At 38.4% G+C, this 18,958-nt stretch overlaps 2 protein-coding genes across 2 annotated transcripts; one reads left to right on the top strand and one right to left on the bottom strand.

Moving 5' to 3' along the window:
* The first annotated feature begins 639 nt into the window (after positions 1-639).
* Positions 640-4,615, top strand: smndc1 (survival motor neuron domain containing 1). The gene is made up of 6 exons (XM_005804885.2): positions 640-798; positions 1,079-1,205; positions 2,480-2,622; positions 3,100-3,261; positions 3,784-3,937; positions 4,018-4,615. The coding sequence occupies exons 2-6, from the start codon at positions 1,086-1,088 to the stop codon at positions 4,153-4,155; spliced, it is 717 nt and encodes a 238-aa protein (XP_005804942.1). The 5' UTR covers positions 640-798; positions 1,079-1,085; the 3' UTR covers positions 4,156-4,615.
* Positions 4,616-5,159: 544 nt separating this feature from the next.
* LOC102224752 (max-interacting protein 1-like) lies at positions 5,160-13,190 on the bottom strand. Its single transcript, XM_005804886.3, has 6 exons — positions 12,784-13,190; positions 10,657-10,759; positions 10,432-10,461; positions 9,276-9,390; positions 7,156-7,327; positions 5,160-7,069 (listed from the first exon to the last, which is right to left on the bottom strand). The coding sequence occupies exons 1-6, from the start codon at positions 13,016-13,018 to the stop codon at positions 6,906-6,908; spliced, it is 819 nt and encodes a 272-aa protein (XP_005804943.2). The 5' UTR covers positions 13,019-13,190; the 3' UTR covers positions 5,160-6,905.
* Between the last annotated feature and the right edge of the window lie 5,768 nt (positions 13,191-18,958).

Raw genomic sequence — 18,958 nt, 5'->3', positions numbered from 1 at the left:
TTCCAATTTTCTTTTTGAGAGAAAATCTAAAGATGTCATGTGCATTTATATCGACTCTGATTTAGTACTCTGTCAACTCATCTTTTGCTGCAGTTACAGCTGCAAGTATATATTTATAGCAGCTTCTCTAATTTAAAGATTGATATTCTTTAAATTGTTTGCAAGCTCTGTCAGACTGAATGCAAAGCGGTTGTGAACAAAGTAATTTTTAAGTCGTGCATGGGAACTGGAAAACTGTGATTAAGCGATTCTAACTAATACATTTGCTTTGAGCTGAACTATTTCATTATAACTCTGGCAATATGTTTAATGTTGTGACAAAATGGGTTTTTATATACTTTAGTGTTTTGGAGAAATTATGTGGAAGAAAATGTGGTTTTACTTTTGACCACTTAAAACCATCTGTGCAGCCATCGTTTTTGCGTAAGAGCTGTGGGAAGTTAAGTACATATAACTTTATGATGGGGTGAGAGTAAGAAGTACGCTTTTATATGTTTAAAGAGACCAAAACAACTTTAAGCTTACTGGAATTTGTTTTGGCGACTGTACGTACAAGCTTTGGTTTTTCAGTCTGAAGTCAAAGAGAGACTGAAGATACTATGTCCAGCCGATAGGGGCGCTGATGAGCCTCTAGAACAGCGTATCGTCGCATGGGATTTACACTGGTTTCCGGTGTGCTATTCACAGATAGAGAGAAGAAGAGCACATTTTAAAAATTAGAACGGCTATTTACGAAAAATAATCGACTTTGAATCGTACTTATTGCTCAGCTGATTAGATAAGGGTTCTAAAACAAAGGTAAGACCACACATGGCCCCTCTTTTGTTGTTTCTTCTCTGTGGCTGTTAGCTAGCGGTAGCCTCGTTACGTTAATCGTACGTCGAAGAAAAGGCCTTGCTAAGTGTGTTAGCGCTGTGCTAACGTTTATTTTTTTTAGTTGACGCATTGTACATCAATTTATTCAGATTTTTATAAAGCGGGATTACTAGTATAGTCATAAACGTGTTTTATACTACACCCTCCTATCAGCTACCCGTAGAAAACTGGGCAACGTCACATTTTGCTGTTTGTTTTTTAGCGCACAAATGTCGGAAGATTTGGTGAAACAGTTGAGCAGCTACAAAGCTCAGCTACAGCAAGTAGAAGTTGCCTTATCAACCGATCCAGATAATGAAGACCTCCTAAAACTTCAGAAGGACTTGCAGGTTTGTTTTCTCCCTTCATCCGGAAATTGTTTTCACTGTAGCATTTATAAAAAGTTTTTAGTCGGAATAGAGCGGGTCATCATGTTTGTTGATATGCGGTCTTGTCTGGCTCTCCATCCATCCCAATGATAATGTTTTATTTTTATTCCCTTTCGTTCTATATTTTTTTGTTTTCTACAACCGTGCTTCCCTCCATTGCAATATTTTTCATCCTTCCTTTGCATTTTGTTTCTTCTTCTTTACTACTGTGTTTTTTGCAGATTACTTATACATATCTGAACCCTTGTACCGTAGGTATATTTTGCCGTACGTTTATAACATGAGACTGAAAACATCGGAAAACTAAGTAAATTAATCTTGAAAAGTATGCCTTTTCATTATTTTTATTAGAAAAATTTGAATAAAGTTACAAAGCATTTGTCGCTTTTAGGCGTTTTTCTCTTGGTGTGTAAGCCATTATTTTTTGTGTAACCTAACTTCTTTTTGTATAGGTTTAAAAGACAAACTACCTTCAATAAAATAACCAAATGTGTAATAGAAATTAGTGCTACACAAAATCTTTGAAACGTGTAATCAATAAAGTTACAATGATTGTTAAATGAACTATGTTTAAGCAAATAGTGTTGATGTCCTTCTGCTTTAGATGGTACTTATTTTCTGCAGTTCTTTGTGATCTTGATATGTAATAAGTATTTTTGTTGAAGTTTGTAAATTAATAAAATTTGCCCCTATAATCATGTGAGCCCCACACATGCATAGTTTGTAGGACAGGAATTTGGACAGTGCAGGAAATCCAATTGAAGAGAAACTATGCCAAGTTTTAATATTTATAGAATCTAAAATTGCATATGGACACGAGCCAGTGCGACAATCTCATGGTATAAAGTTGCTCTCTCCCAACTAGCTACCTGGCAGAGCAACAGGTTGGGAGATCTTTGCTCTTTTCATCAACAGAAAACTCCACTAAATCCAGGAGTGTCTGTGACTTCTCATTAAAATGACTTAAACCTGTAGGTTTACACAATTAAGCAGATTCTAAACTTTTGAAATATCTGGTTTACCTTTATACACACTCTTACCTTTGTCTAATAAGTTTGATCAAGTCTATAGATGTGGTGAATTGTATTAACTTGAAATATTCTGTACCCTAAAAATAACTGATGGCATGGAAGCATTTGAAAGGGAGGAAGTAGGAAGTCATTATGTTGCCTAACCTAATAAGAGCACCTTAGTTCCTGTAATTATTGTCGTTTTTTTTTCTTGCTCTTTTGCAGGAAGTCATCGATCTGACTAAAGATCTCCTGACTTCGCAACCCATTGATGGGGCTTCCAGCACCAGCGGCTCAGAGTCGGTGCCAGTGAAGAAGAGCTGGAAAGTGGGTGAACGATGTTTGGCAACGTGGAGCCAGGATGGCCAGTGAGTTTCAACATTCTTTTTAAATAAACAAACGACTCACCAGTGTAATGTGTGTCACCATAAAGCAGCACCATCTTCAATGGGTTCACAAAAATATTTTTATTTGTAGTTCTGTTCTGTAAATGGAAACTGATCAATACGAATCATAATTGTAACATTTCAGAAACCTTAAGCAAGTGTGAATACCCTTAAAACTGTATTTTGACATTCAGTTGCATTTTATTCTAACATTCTTGTTATGTAACTTGAGGAAACACATTGTTGCTTTGTAGAGTATGTGTCTATGCAACTGTATTTAAGTGTATAGTTGAGAGATATTTAAAAAATGCAGTTTTTCTTATAAAATTGAAATTAGAGTTTGTAACAATGAAATGGAATTATTTCGTACTTACTGAGTAATTATTGAACGTTGCTTATTAAGTAGACCTTGAGTCTTTGGCTCATACTCACCTGCTTACAGACGTGATCTTTTGACAGGGTGTATGAAGCTGAGATTGAGGAGTTAGACCGAGAGAACGGCACTGCGGCCGTTACGTTCACAGAGTACGGGAATGCTGAAGTGATTCCTCTGCAGAACCTCAAAGTCGTGGAGGAAGGGAAACGAAATGAGGATGACGGAGGTTTAAAGTCAAAGTCAAGGTAATGAACAACCTCATCTTGTTTCTTGTTTTGTTCGTATTTCTACACTGAAATCTGTGAAAGCCTTGCATTACTGACACTTTACATTCTGCTTCCCCAAATAAGTACTGATGAACACTTGCCTTTCCTTGATTTGCAAGGCAATCTGTTCCACAGATCAGGCGCCATCACTCAGGAGGTTTTTGAGTTTGCATTTGAGTCTAGATTCATGGATGTCCACCATCAGCTGATTTGTGCACATTAGTTGTATTAGTTGAAACTTATTGCATCTTGGGCAATACAATGTTTATTATTTAACCGAGCAATTTTATTAGCATCTTTTAATGTATTTCTAATATTGAATAGAAATATTATTCTATTAAAAATAAAATAATAAAAATAAAATTGTTGTTTCTTGCAGCCCTTTAACATTAGTATTTTTGTTACAGGTGTACTACTTCAAGTCAATTCATAAATTGCAGTTTCCGATTTCTGGTGTGAAGTTTGTTTTTTAACTTTCTCTCATCTTGTGTGACTTTCTAGAAAAGAGCAAATAGCGGAGCAGCGAGAGTATAAGAAGAAGAAAGCTCAGAAAAAGGTACAGAGGATGAAGGAGCTGGAGCAAGAGAGGGAGGAGCAGAAGTCTAAGTGGCAACAGTTCAACAACAAAGCTTACTCAAAGAACAAGAAAGGACAGGTAAGATATTTTTTACCTCTTCTTATTGTTTTTTTTATTTCTTTTCTGTCTAACATGTTTTTTTTTTTGTGTCCTTATAGGTAAAGAGGAGCATATTTGCATCGCCAGAAAGTGTAAATGGAAAGGTGGGAGTGGGAACATGTGGCATTGCAGACAAACCTATGACCCAGTATAATGACACATCCAAATATAATGTCAGACATCTGATGCCACAATGACCTTGCACACTCTGTACATAATAATCCACTGTATACTAGTTGTATCGGTGCTTTTTGTTGTCTTTCTACATGATTAAAGTCCCTCGTATAATGAAAGCTTTTAAAGGAACTGGTTGGACACCGGTGTTTAAAGTATTGCTGTAGTTTTCTTGTATATTACATAGACTCAACTAAAAGATTCACATGAGGGATTTTTCCACCACTGGAACAAAGTCTCCTGTTGCGTAAGAACGTATGTTATGGAAAAAACTGTGGAGTTTGCTGTTTGTACTTATTTTTGAGGCAAAATCTCCTCTAAGATGTGTTGATTTGGAGTGTACATTTGATGCTGGATTGTTCAATTCTCATCAATAACAATAATATCTGATTATTAATTATGTTGAGAATTTGGAATGACTAACTTGACATTTTAATTTCTGTACATATATATAAAAGCGTAAAATAAACGTTATGTTCTCGGGTTTTGTTTTTTTTTTAAAGGTCTTTTTTTCCCCTCATTGTAGTAGTATAGTGACTGTCGACCCTGCAGATGGCAGCAGAGACTTTTACACACATAAACAGTACAGTACAATTACGCTAAAACTTGAAGCCTTTTGGAGATGCCCAACAAAAACAAAAGCCCGACTTCAGTTGAGCAGTAAACAAACGACACGATTTAAAATTGCTGGCAAAGGTACATCATAGTAACTTAGAACATCATTAAAATAGTTCTATCTATTGGACAACTGTCAAATCAGCAGGCTTGCCTGTTTTATGTAGGCCATAGCAATTCTGTACTTAAAAGAAACCTTTGTTTAAAATAGTCTTAATCTAATTTTCTGAGAAACAGAATGTTGGGCTTTCATTAACTGTCTTTATCACAATTAACAGAAATAAATGCTTGAAATATGTGACTAGAATGAAAAAGTGAGTTTTAATTTTTACTGACTTAACTTTTTAATTGCATCTTTTGTGATGTACAGAAAGTACATAGCCCTTAGTAAGCTTAAAAAACACAACGTAACCATATTTTTTTGTATTTTTATTAAGATTCTAGGAATAGTTTTCAGGAGTTGTAACAAATTGTTAGCAGGGGACCAGCAGCACATATTTCGCACAAAAGTCACCTTGGACGGCTTAATAAGCATTAGAAAAACATTGTGCCTCGACATAATTGACATTTTTTTTAAATAGTGCATTTTATTTATTTATCTTTTTTGCAGTTTCCCCAAACACGCTGGGTAGGGGACCGATCTCCAACGACAAAGCGTTGGCAATCCCCACGTTAAGACACAAATTGGTGGTGATTTACTTAGGACTTTGTTCAGAAGAACGCAGATAAATGTTCATATTGAAATATCTATTTTTGGTTTCAATTGTTGAAACAAATCAGCTGTGCAGTTTTGTATTAAATATATTCTGAATTTCAGTGGAAAGTCTTCAAATATCAAGAAATTCAACTTTTTCTTTCTTGGCTACAGTACAAAAAAAGATACAGTATTAAACACTGAAGTATAAACCAAAACCAATATTCTGTCACTTGCTGTTCATGCTACCAACATTATTAATATGAGACTTGTCAATTCAAAATACATTACAATATTAGAAAGGCTACATTCAAGACACATGCACCATAGCGTTTCGAGTCAATTACAATCATTTTACTGCTGATTATTAGTCGCTGATTCTACTACCAAAAGCAAGTGTATATCCTCGTATTTGGAATTGGACGGATGGGGGGGAAAAAATTATTAACCCAGCCAATATTACACACATGATCAAACTAGACATTATTGCTTGAGCTTTGTGCTTGGACAAGTGCTAGATTAGCTTATTATCGACTAAACTCATTGAATTTGCACACAGTGTGAAAGCATTTAACTAAACACTGAGCAATGGGTGAACCTCATAGCACAGCAAATGCTTCTTGTGGGGCTTCCTTCTAAGTCAGTTTGGCAGACATTTAAAAACAGTGATGAAAGGTTTGCCATTCAAGCACAACTAAAGTACAATTAAATATATCAAAAATAAATAGAATCATGCAAAATATATTAGGAGTAACAGGTGGACTACACGCCGCCTGTCTTGATTGGACTGTTTTGTTGAAGAAGAGGGATTCCACATGACATCAAGGATTGATTTGTGGATCCTAAAGCGTGAGTAACAGATTTGTGGAGCGTATTTTGGAATGCAAGCTATATTTTAGCCCTTGCCGGCTTGTGCGTTAACAAGAAGTGCTGTCTGGACATGTTATCCAGTGGGGGAAAAAAAGGGCTTTTTTTTTTTTTACAAGGCATATGGCGCAGATGTTTCCAATGCTGAGCTCCTTGCTGGTTGTGTGTGCGTGTGTGTATGTGCGAAAGTGGGATTTGCTGGTTGTTTTTTCTTTTTAAAGATCAGCATGTTTAAAGCAGAGTTCCTCCGTCAGTGTTTGACACTGGTTAAATAACCGGTCCTCCACGGGATCGACTTTTAAAACGAGTATAGTTCACTTGAACTTACAAAAGGTAAAGGGAACGATGTTTTGATAATGGTTGTACATTACCAAAGTTGTATTATTGTAATAATGTGATAGAGAGAAGGCTGCTGCTCTTTTGAAGGGGAGTGTACTGAACTTAAGGCTGGTTCTGGGGAGAGTTATATTTGATTTTTCATGTGGGGAGGCTGGTTTGTTTGAAGAAGGTCGAGGGAGAACGGAGCTCTAGGCTGGTACTTTGAAGGGAGAAAGCCATAAAAAGATTGCAGCTTCAGTGTAGGTATAGGCTGGTTGTTTAAGCAGAGAAGGCAAGTTTCAGACTGCAGGTGGAGTAGCCCTCGTCACTGGCTGAGCTCTGCCGGCTGCTGTGGTCGTCCAGGTCGCTTGCACCACTGGTGCTAACACTGTCCATTTCTTCATGGGAGAACTCAGTGCTTTCCACGTCCACTTCAATTTCCTCTGCATCCAGGAAAAAAAAAAAATCACAATCAATAAGTAATCAACCATTGAAAAAAGTAAGTAAAGGGTTTCATTGCGACACTGACCTCTGTCAGATTCTGAGCGGTCCGAGTCCATGCGGGAGCCAAGGCTGTCTGTGCGGACCCTCTCTCTTTCTCCATGAGACTGCAGCAGAGACAGCTGCCTCTGTAGGTGCCTCTGCTCCCTTTCTAAGGTCTCCAGTTGGTGCTGACTCCTTCGGTCTACCTCTTCAAGTTTCTTTAGAGAAAAAAAAGGAATGTTCATTTCTAATTAAAGAGCTCTTGTAGTTAAGGAAATGTAAAGAAAGTGCTTGTAATTTGTGTACATCACTTCTGGATCAGTCATTCGTCTGAACTGTCTTGTAATGGCTTATGGTGACCTAAACTAAAGTTTATGACATCCTTGTTTTTGACATCCTTGTTTGACATCTGACATCCTTGTTTTTTATTCATCGACAAATTAATACATTTATATATAATTTTTTAAACATTTTAGATATTTCTTTTTTTGTAAAAACCTATGAGAGGCACATTTCATTTCCCTTACAACCAATGCTCTACTATTGGTCTACTATATGCTCTACTTTGTGTTTGTCTATAACACAATAGTCCCAGTAAGCTACATTGAAGTTTATAAATTCAACATGACAAAATGTGGAAGTGATCAAGGTATTTCCTATTCACAGGAAAAAAAACCCAGCAGAGACCAATATTACTGTTTAAGACTAATTTAAAGTTAAAGACGTGTCAAACATCTAAAACTAATAGAGAGCATTCCACGTTATTGCCTCCATACAAGGGAGAAGAGCTTTTATCACTGCTCTCTGCAAAACAGCTGTTGATTTTGGTTTGCTTTGTTTTTATGCCCAGAGGCTTTATGGCCCTATGCCAGCTGCACCTGTTCCAACCTTTAAATACTCAACCTCACCTTCTAAAAATAAAACTACGGTAACTTTTGGAAAGCCTCAGTTTCTGAACTTTAATTGTACAAATCCAACATCAACAGCAAACCTCGCAGCTTTCTCACTTATTGCCCGTCTTGTAGGCTGTCGCCAGGATAGTTTTTATATGGCTTCCCTCCAACTTCTACTCCACTTCAAAAATGATTTGACTTATACATGCTGTGTTAAATAGTGGGTGCTTTTAAGCTTAATTTTTTGTTTTTATTTAACTCCTCTGTCTTGTGTTGCTTAGACACTGTGGTCTGCTAAGCTAACCTGTGTTAATACCATAGGTCAATGCTGGAGCTACAAAAATCTAATTAGTTAGATTAGAAATGTTTCACGTGATGGCGACAAAATAAGTTGCCTTAAAAATCACCCAGTTAGTAAACAGACTCGATCTGTGTGTCAGAAAATATTATTGGACATACTGCATCATGAAAATCAAGTTAGGGGCAGTAAGAAAGCTGTAGAAAAGTTTAAAGCAATATAAGTTACAAAACAATATCCCAAGCTTTAAACATCTCAAGGATCATCCATCATCTGAACATTGTTTGAATGTGCTGTAGCTGCAAACGTACCATAGATTTTGAGGACAAACAAGATGTTTTCTGGCAAATATTAAACAGGTTCTTTTTGGTCAGTAGCTGTTTTCAAACTGCACCTTTCCCAATGATGCAATTTTCCTCCAGTTTCCTCCTCTCTTCCTTTTTGTTTAATCCTGAACATTGACATTAGCTGAGATAAAGGAGATTTGTAATGCTTTAGATTTTGTTTGTATTTTCTCTCTTTGTTTTGTGCCAACTACTCATCTGTTTTTTGGGTTTTTTTTGTTAATTTGTTTTGGCTTTTTAAGCATGAAGTCTGGCACTAATCAGGCCTGGGTGTGGCAAGTGAAATACAACTCAGCTGCCTAGAAACGTGGTTAGACACAGCCAATGCATTATAACACATCATTAAACTTTGAGGGGCATTTCTATTTTCACAAAGGCTTTAGTTAGTTTGAAATGATTTATAAAATGTTTTACTCTAGCTATATTTGTCTAACATTAAAATGCGTTTCATAACCTGAAACGACATGTTTTCACTGTTTCGGAAGTTTTTCTAAAACCTAAATAACCCAGCTACTACTTTGTGGTGAAACCTGAACAAAAATAAAGCTGCCCTCATGAGAAGTATTTCTAAAAGCCAAAAAAGGGGCAGCCTTCAGAAGTCCCCTCTCCCACAGCTCTCACACTACCACACCTTGATGTGTACTTTGGCCTTGTTGAGCAGTCCCAGTGTGGTGTGCCGGCTGCAGTCTGGTCCCAGAGGGATGAGTGACTTCAACCTCTCCAAACACAGGCGGAGATGTGCTCGCCTGTGGGAGGAGACATCATTCAGGTAATTTCTCTGCAGGGACCGGACACAACGAGTGCATTACATTCCCCACACTGAACATGAACCGCTAAAAAAAAAAAGGCTTTGAAAAATTGCTATTTTATAATGTCATTAATCGTGTTTCAAATGTAGGCATAAATGTGGGCTGGGATCTCAAAGTTGCTGAAGTCATCTATTACTCTGCCATCCAGAGACTCCTCTGCAGTCTGAGTGAGCACAATAACTGGCTAAAGGACTCTCAGTATGCCTGCATATAATGGAGTAAAATGTAGGTCAAATCATGATGTCATATCTGCATTGGCCTCCATTTTATAAATTAGAGTAATCTCTTCTGAATCTTCCTTTAGGATGTTTCCCCTTATATTTTAAAGGTTACACTTCTTACGCATGCATATGGCTAATGATTTAAATTTAGAATAAAAGGTTGATAGGCGTTCCTTGGCTCCCTGTTCAAAGCAGAAACCACGTCACGGGGAAGCAAAAGCAAACGGCAGTCAGCTTTTGCAGCTGGAAATCTTTCAGGAAGGAACCCTGTTGTCTGGAAACGGACGCTTCCCATTTGCTGACTGGGGAAATGTCTGCATGTCCTCGAGGATCAGTGTTGCTACACTGTGGCCGTGCTCTATTTTGCCTTGCAAAAACCTACGCCGATATCCGGTACGGAAATGACAAAGCTGTTTGTTATAAAAGTTCCCTTAGGGTGCTGTGACGATAAGTTAATTTACAGTCCTGCAGCACATCTTATTTTAAAATTATATGGCTGATGTATTTAACATTTACCCAAGATATGCAAATGTGGCTGAGGGAAGGAAAGTTGTGGGCTTGTGCACCTGGAGCTCCATTATGAAACTTGCAGATAAGAAAGAAAGTCTATTCTTATTTTTGATTTATTCCTCCTTTTTCTCAAGTTTTATACTCACTATCATGCACAAGTGTTAAGCATGCACCAGATTTAGAACTGTTTGTCGTGGGATTGTCTCAAAAGTTAAAACATGCATTGAAAGGACCTTGCTTCACTCACCTGTTCTTTTCCAGCTCATTGTGTGCTGATCTGTGGAAAGCATTAAAACATTTACTGTCAATTATTTAATTGATAGAGAAACCAGATCCACAGCAGCATATCATACTGTGTGCAAACACCAAACCCAACACACTGAAGTTGATTGCTATAATTCAGTCATTAACAAAGATAATATGACATAATAAGTATTGGGGATCTTGCAACAAGTCAATAATATTAACTTACCTGTTGTGCATATTGTCCATTTTCCTGTTCTTGAATTTGCGATGTTTTTGTTGATGTGCAATCTGTGTTTCGGGGTATGCTGAAGCATAACCATGCTCACATTCTGATAAGTGGCAAAAAAATAAATGGAGATAGAGAATTAATATTTTTACTTTATTGAATCTGTAACAACTATAAGGAAGGCTGAATTTACTTGATAAAAGTGACTAAATGTGACCTGAAGTTTACATACTGAATTGTAAAAAGGTCCATGTAGTAAAAAAACAGAATTATGGAAACAAACAAACAAGCAAATGAAAATGTTGATGCTCTCTTGCCAGAACTGACCGAGGGTTGTATGGGTCCCTAAGCTAAATTTCAGTGACTTCCAACTACAACTGCTAGCCATTGCCCTAGACATTTCTTTCATAGACCAACCAAAATATGTATGTTTATTGATGATAAATCTAATGTTGCAAATATAGTTACAGCTATAAGAAAATTATCACGCGACATAATGCATAGTTTATGTTTAAAGTCTTGACATATGACATATCTTATGTTGTTTAAATAAAATTTCGGTAGTGTCTCGCAATAGAGCGGAGAGTGAAAGTTATCAAACAGAAAGCTCCCTTTCTATGGCTGACGGTCAGCTATATGTGCAAATGTCTCTTCTTAACAATTCAGTGTTCTTCCTGTTGGTGTGGGAGTCCTTCAAGCAGCTACATAGAGCTGCTGTATTGGTTGCATTTTGATAATGATGATCATATTTGTTCTTCGCATGGATCTGTTAGAAGACCTGCTGTCAGCTACGAACAGGAAACTGAAGCGACAGTTTGCACAGGCTCACACAAGATCAAGATTTGGCATAAACAACGAAAAAGAATGGCTCCATCCTGATTTATATCTAGATTTCAGGCTGGCGGTGACAGCAGGGATGCTTTCTTGGTGCTCTTTGACCCTTTGGTATCAAGTGAGCATCATTTAGACATCACAGACGTCCTTAGAATTGCTGCTGACTTTGTCTATCTCTAACAGGTTACTTCCAACAGGAGAATACATCATGTAACAAATGTCATACAATCTTCCTATGGTTTTTTTTAAATTTTATATAATTATCTCATCACCAAATCTCAAACCAACTGGGCACATTTTAGATGTGGTGACTGGAATGCTATCATGTCAGCATGGACCAAAATATGCTGCAAATAATTAAAACAACACCAGCAGGGGTGTACCTAATAAAGTGGCCGTTGAGGATATATCTATCAGTTTACAAAAGGTCAGAATAAATGGGAAAAGCTTGTTAAATTGTTCCCTCGCCATAATGTTTTGTCATTGTCCTACTCCCCTTTAACAGTAGAATTAGTGTTGGTTTAGGATCCTGTTTCCTACAGTTCCCATGAACCACTATTCTCGGTAACACAAGACGTCAGAAATAAAAACCTGCCTACGATTGGTTAGCTGCTGTGGACCAGGGGCTGGGGGACGTGGCTTCCGACCAATAGAAACTTTGCGATTTGTTCCATGTGTAGACCATGTGAACAACACATACAAGGAAGCAGCAGCTTTCAGAGAACAGGGCAGCAGGACTGATCATTTGGAAAGCCAAGAGGAAATAAAATCCAAATCGGAGTCTCGGTTACGATAGAAGGGCAGTAAACATGACGTATTCCGAGTGAAAGTGTAAACTTAAAGGACATAATCCGGGGACAGGTTCTGTTAAATGAAAAATAAATGCTAGGCGTAGAAATGGGAAGCCGCAAATAGGCTATAATAATGTGGACTCAAGTGCACATAAGGAAGGCTCATTAAAATCGTGCACGCAATAAAAAAAAATAGATCTAATCTAACAGTGGCAAAATAATCATCTTAAACAGCAGCGAGAGGCGGCTGCAAGACATTGCTTCCGATGAACCGATTGTTCTCCCAATTTCCTACTTCAATGCATTTCCCAACTCGTGTGCAAATGAGCCCCGTTTTAAATGTGTCGGTCTCAAAAGAGCTCGGTCTAATAGGAAGCAGCAGGTGAAACGTCGCAGCCGCCGCTCGGGGCCAGCAGTGCATTTGTCCGCTGCGCGTCTTTTGTCGCCCTCGCTCTCTATTGTTGTCTGCTCGGCGCATTAAATGTCCCGTTTGTTTACTTACTTCCGTTGCTCTTCTCAGCGCTTTCAATGTAACTGGCCGCCTCCAGCAGCACTTGCACGTTCCGCATGAAAGTCCCGATCTGGTCCATTGCGGAGCATTTGGAGTAGAAAGCGTCGCTGAAAGAACAGCCGGACATCTCTCCGAATCTCTCCTGCTGCTCCTTGGACGCGTCAGACTCCGACAGGACCTCTTCGCTTCTCAGCTTGCTGCTATCCTGTCGAATGTACTTTACCATTTTACCCCCTTTTCCTTTCACTGAAGGCTTTTTATTGTTATTATTATTACTATTGTGGGGAAGAGCTTGCGCAGAAATGTGCTCCCCTTGTCCTGTGTGCGTATGTGTGTGTGCTCAGAGCGGATGACTGAAATGAACTAGGCTGGATGGAATTGCAGTCCTTAGCCTTTTCCACTTGCCCTACTTGGTGGATAATCCCTCCCACTAACGCATGCACATTGCATTCATTGTCAACTGTTCCATAATAAATCCTCATTATCAATACTGCAGGAGAACGGCTAATGCAACTATAAAGGCTGCTTCAGCTAGCAGAAAAGCCACTTTATTACCTCAGAAAAAAACCCAAAAGCAATATTTATTTATTTATTTTTTTTTTTTGTGCACACTGATTTCTAAGTAATTCGGTGCCACAGTATGAGTTCAACTTGGCTGTCATCTGCAGCCATGACAGTCAGTATTCAAATACCTTGTGGGGAAAAAGATCCGTAGCTATTTGTCTGACAAAACCTTTGCTATTTTTGGTCAGTTTGTTTCTAGTAGATGAACACCAGAACAATAAGCAAAACATTTTCTTTCTTCAAATTCCTGAAACATGTTCTTTTTATTTTGTTGTTGTTGCTGTTGTTCGAATTTCCTTAAACTGCATAACTTGGCTTAATTATTACGGCTGCCCTTCCGCAAGCTTCTCTCTATAGTTTGCTTGAATTTTGACAGAACCAGACAGAACTGAGTGAAGTTTATAGGTTCACACAAATCTATCACTTCTATCCACAAATTATCCATAAGTGGTCAGGGTTTTGTGATAGCCATTTCAAAGATATTGAGTACTTTTGTGATATATTTAGTCACTGTCTGTTTGGAAGACAGATTTGTGCCTAAGCAATAACTTCCTGAAGAAAGTTCAGATATATTTCCAAAAGTTCAAAAGTTTCTTTTATAATCTGATTTTGATGTTTACATAGAAAAGTTGCATACATATCAAACTGTACATTTTGTTGTAGGTTGCTTATATTTTTCCACTTGAACAACGTACTTATGAGCATACCGTTGTTTGTAGAAATACCCTGAGCTCTATACAAAAGCAAAAAGAAAGCAAACATTTTATTGATTTTGCTGAGCACGTTTGTGGGGTTTGTAAAGCAGTCACCAACATTCATCAAAAGCAAAGTGCCTGTAACCACGGCTGGTCTTAGTGAACATTGTGATGGATTAGTCCAGCTGAGAACTGCAGGATCACTTGATTTCAGCTAGGACAGGTTTGCAAGTGCACCAGTTACTCACAATTTATACATAGTTACAAAAAATTTCATATTTTTAGAAATATTTTTAACAAAGTCATTTATAATCACTAATTCAAAAAATCCTGCTCATGCCACACGCTTTCTGGAACTGTTTATAAGTAGATAAAAAAGGTATTAGCCTTTTTCTTTAGGACTTGCAACACACAGAACCAATCTCCAATACTGGTGTGCTCTCTTTGTGTCTTGGAGTTGGATTTTCCAAGTTTCTAGTCAGAATAAAACAAGAAGGGTCCCTTAAAGTTGGAGTTCTGACTGGTGGAGTTGGAGGTCAAGGAACAGCCCTGACATTGAATCCAGTATGGCTACTGTGGAAGGTGGAGTAAAAGCTGCAGGTATAAACTATTTATTAGTTCTTCTGATGATTGTATTCCGTACTGATTAAAGCAGTAGGAAATAGTGCAGTTCAATCCCTTAAGTATTTAAGTTCATAAAATGGAGACAAATACATGCCTATTGATGATTGCTAATAATCATCGTCGCAACTAATTGCAAGTCTCAGGGATTTTTCCAACTTGCAAATGGAACACAATCCTCTTGTGTGATTTTCGACTTCAGACACCACAAACAGTCTCTTTGTAAAGGCCACAGATAGAAGTATACCATCCAAATGAAATTCAGCCTTACGCCCTACATAGTCTTGGGACAGCACTTGAAACTGTCATGTTCCGTGTTTTTCCTGTGTATTTATTTCGAGTTTCTGAGTTTCCATGTTGTCCTGTCTTCCCCTTAATTGTCCCCAGGTGTTTCTCATCCCCATAATTACCTCCTGTGTATTTAGTGTCACCTGTGTGTCTGTGTCTTTGTCGGGTCCTCGTCTCATTTGGCGTCTAATGTGCTCTCAGTCCTTCGTGTTGTCCTTTTATCACACCAGTTGCTACCGACGTTGAGCCCTGGCTTCCGCTCAGTCGTGCTGCCTGTGTTTTTGGACTGTTTTGGTTTTTGTTAATTAAATCATCATTATTCATCTAACCTGGTTCCATTTGCGTCTGCCTCACCACCTCAACACCATTCCATGACAGAAACTTGCTGGTGTTATGCTCATCATGCTCAGGGCTAAGTTTGTGACATCACCATTTTTAAATAGTGGCTTATTAGCTGTTTGCTAAAAATCCCAACAAATTTAAACACTTTAAAGTGATATGGTTTTATATGTATTCTTTGTAACCATATGAAATACAGTCCTTTCAAAACATCCATGCAACTATGTCGCCCATAAGGCCTAGTAGCTAGATTTAATTTTTATTTTTTACTCCGTGTGTAAATATCAAATGACTGCTTTCTCAAATTCGAACCAGAAACCTTTGATCCATTCAGAGCAGAATATTATTCTTTATAAGGCTGAAAAAATCTTGACAGTATACAATAGAACTTCTATGCGGGTTAGGTTAGAGGAGTATGCTCATGCTGGCCAATCAAGAACTGGAACACTGAGCTAGCTTTTGGTACCTTTGGCACTGTCACTGTGGGAGAGACACCACGTCCAGCTGGAAAATGAAATCAGCATCTCCATTAAAGTTATCAGCAGAATGAAGCATGAAATGCTGTAGAATTTCCTAACTGATGGCTATGACTGTGGCTTTCATAAACACAGTGGATCAGCGTCACCAGATGACATGGCATCCCAAAACATTGCAGTCGGTGGTGGTTTGAGGTTCAGGCCTGGCTTGATGTGAACTTTGTGACATTTGTATCCCATATGTGGATTTGTCTATACAGAGAGGTCCCAACCTCAGTCCTTATTAGGCTTCTCGGAGTTCTGGTATGGATTTTGCTGGACAATTGTCACATGGCTGCGGTTCTCCCGGTTTCACCTTTCCCTATCATACTTTTTCCTTACACTCAACTTCCTGTTAATATGCTTGGATACTGCACTCTGTGAACATCCTGCTTCATTAGCAATGAAGTTTTGTATCTTACTCTCATTGTGGATGGTGTATGTGACTGCCTTCTGGACATCTTTGTAGTCAGAGGGTATTATGGCAATTACGTAACATTTATACATTGAAAATGTTTTTTTTTTTTTAAATTGACTTTGTGTGATGTTAAAATTTCTGAGACAATAAATTTAGGGGTTTTATTATCTGTAAACTTGAAAAAACGAACCCTATGTGATTAATATAAATACTACATGAGTTCTACTTTCTGAAGTGACAAAATACACTAAGCCTTTTCACTATTTTCTCATTTTTAAAGATGTACATGTTCTAATATTTTTCACTTTACTTATTGTTCTCAAAACACTTTAAATTGCAGTTATGATGGAAAGAACGTTGTGACGTATAAGTTGTGAAAGTATATTTGATATATCAATGAGCACAACCTGTCCTTTCTGTCATCTCCATGTGTCTGACAGTGACAATGACCTCACTGATGTTTAATGTTATCTCCTGTTTAATAAGGCTAACCTTGAAATGAAAGCTCTTTTCAGTCTGATGTCTGCTTGCTGTTTGTTGCGTTTGTGAGATTAAGAAGTCATGTTCCCCCTCGCTACGAGAGATGGCAGAGAACAGAGGGGAAAGGGACTCGCTGCCTTTACGAGGCCAGCCATGCGTGCACGCCCGTGTTGTGGCTCTGAGACAATAGGTGCAGATGGCTCGCCTGCTGCAGATGTGGCCAGGCCTGTAACGGACGCCCGAGTGAAAGAGAGTTCACCCTCCCATGGAGCTTATAGCAGCCGCCTGGTGAGGCCTGGAGCCCTGATACCTCATAATCTGGTCAATAAAGGCAAAGATGCTCATTTGCATTTCTGTCCGATTTGCACGTTTAAAAACTCCATTTTACAGAGTTTTCACTGCTGCAGCAGCTCTGATGTGTGTAACTCAGGCATCACCCTTTGCTCCTATAGCTCTCTGGCCAGTGTGCTCAATAGGACAAATTTGCACCGAGAGATCAGTGGGGGAGGGAACCTAACAGCGTTTCACCAGAAAAAAAGCTTCATCTGTGCTGTGAGGCTTGTGTGCCAACTGGCTGAGTGATAGCAGGGAGTGGAAAGCTGACCCGCTGTAGGTTGGTGTAGAATGTGACCCCAACTGGAGTAATCTGAAAAGCCTGAGGATTACACCAGTGGCTCGGCTGTCATCATAGAAGAGGCAAAGACACACGGTGCTGCTTATTTTTTAAACTGAAAACACATCATCTACCTATCTATCCGTCTGTCTGTCTGTCCGTCTGTCCGTCCATCCATTTATCTATCTGTCTGGTCTCAGAAAATCTGAGCCACATGTGTAGCTCAGTTTTAACCCATTCCACTGTATCTCATCCTATAACTTTAATGGTTGTCGTCCCTACATAGAATGGGACAAAGGATGAGTTGTGCTCATTGACATGTTAAATACACTTTCACAACTTTGCTATGTTCTTGCCACCATTACAGGAGTTTAAGGTGCTTTGAGAATATATATATAAAAAGGTTTTCTTCAAGGACTGCCATCTTCACATTAATTGTGAACAGTTTCCCTGTCCATACTGAGGCGTAGCGTATTGAGGGAAAGGTATTTTGCATGTTGGGCCAAAAAGTCAGATCTTGATTTGATCTGTCATCTTCAACATGTTTACTATTCGACTTGTGGAAAACTACAAATGAGACACATCATGGCTTTCTTTCAATACCTTATGGATCTCTGCTGCTCTTCCAGAGTAACTATAGTCATGCTGGCTGCTTCTCTCATTAACGATCTGTCTTGGTAAGTTTCCAGTTATGCTATACTCTTTATGATTTCTGGATTATTGATTGAACACAGCATTATGAGGTGCTCAACATTTGGGAAACTGTTGTCTTCTTTAACTTTAGTTCTTCGTCTCAATGATGCTTTAATTTTCTCTTTCAAATCTCAGCACCTTCATAAAACAGCTTGATTAATGTCAAGTTATTACAAATGCTTTCCAAGTACTATTTTGTTGAAAAATGTTTGTAAAAGTATAATTTTCTGTGTGTTGGTCTGTCAAATAATATTCCAGTGGAATACATTAAAGTTTGTAGTTCAATGTGAAAAAATGTAAAAGGTTCAACCTATGTTCAAGCTTACTGGTGGTCTGTTGATTCTATAGTTGTTTCTCAACAATAGAGACCCTTTGTCCAGAGGTCAGAGTTCAACGCTGCTACAGGTCAGACATTTGTCACCTGCTCTTTACCCTCTGCAGCCTGCCGCATGCAGGGCAGAAACCAAACTGAGCTTTGTTCTCCACATGCTCATTTAGCAAATATGGAGTCTGATGGTGGTCAAGCACAAAAATGGTAAAAATCTAATATACCAAAAGATGCTTTTACCGCCTTAATTAACAGAAAAAAAATACTAATCTTCCTCTCCATGTGTTTTATGGAGAAATATGTGTGTGTGGTTCAAGGGGGTCGTGAAGGTGCAGATCCCGTCACTTCCCCCACCACAAACACCTGTTGGAGACACCAAATCCCCTCTTTTGTCTTCACAGCCCCCACACTCAGGGTTTACCATGACAACGCTCATTCATATCATGGCTGAAGGCTGATTATGCAGCTTCACGTGGGTAATTATCACCAAACGGAATGAATGAGTTGTTTTCTGATGGGTGGGGGAGAGTTTAGTGCATTTTAAGAAGGGGGGATTGTTGAGAAAAGCTTTATTTTAAATGGGAAGTGTAATTTTGTCTAGCCAAAAAATTT

Source organism: Xiphophorus maculatus, chromosome 22 (genome assembly GCF_002775205.1).
Source record: "Xiphophorus maculatus strain JP 163 A chromosome 22, X_maculatus-5.0-male, whole genome shotgun sequence".
NCBI classification, from domain to species: domain Eukaryota; kingdom Metazoa; phylum Chordata; class Actinopteri; order Cyprinodontiformes; family Poeciliidae; genus Xiphophorus; species Xiphophorus maculatus.
Note: the sequence above shows the minus strand (reverse complement) of the source record. Positions and strands in the feature narration are given on the sequence as shown.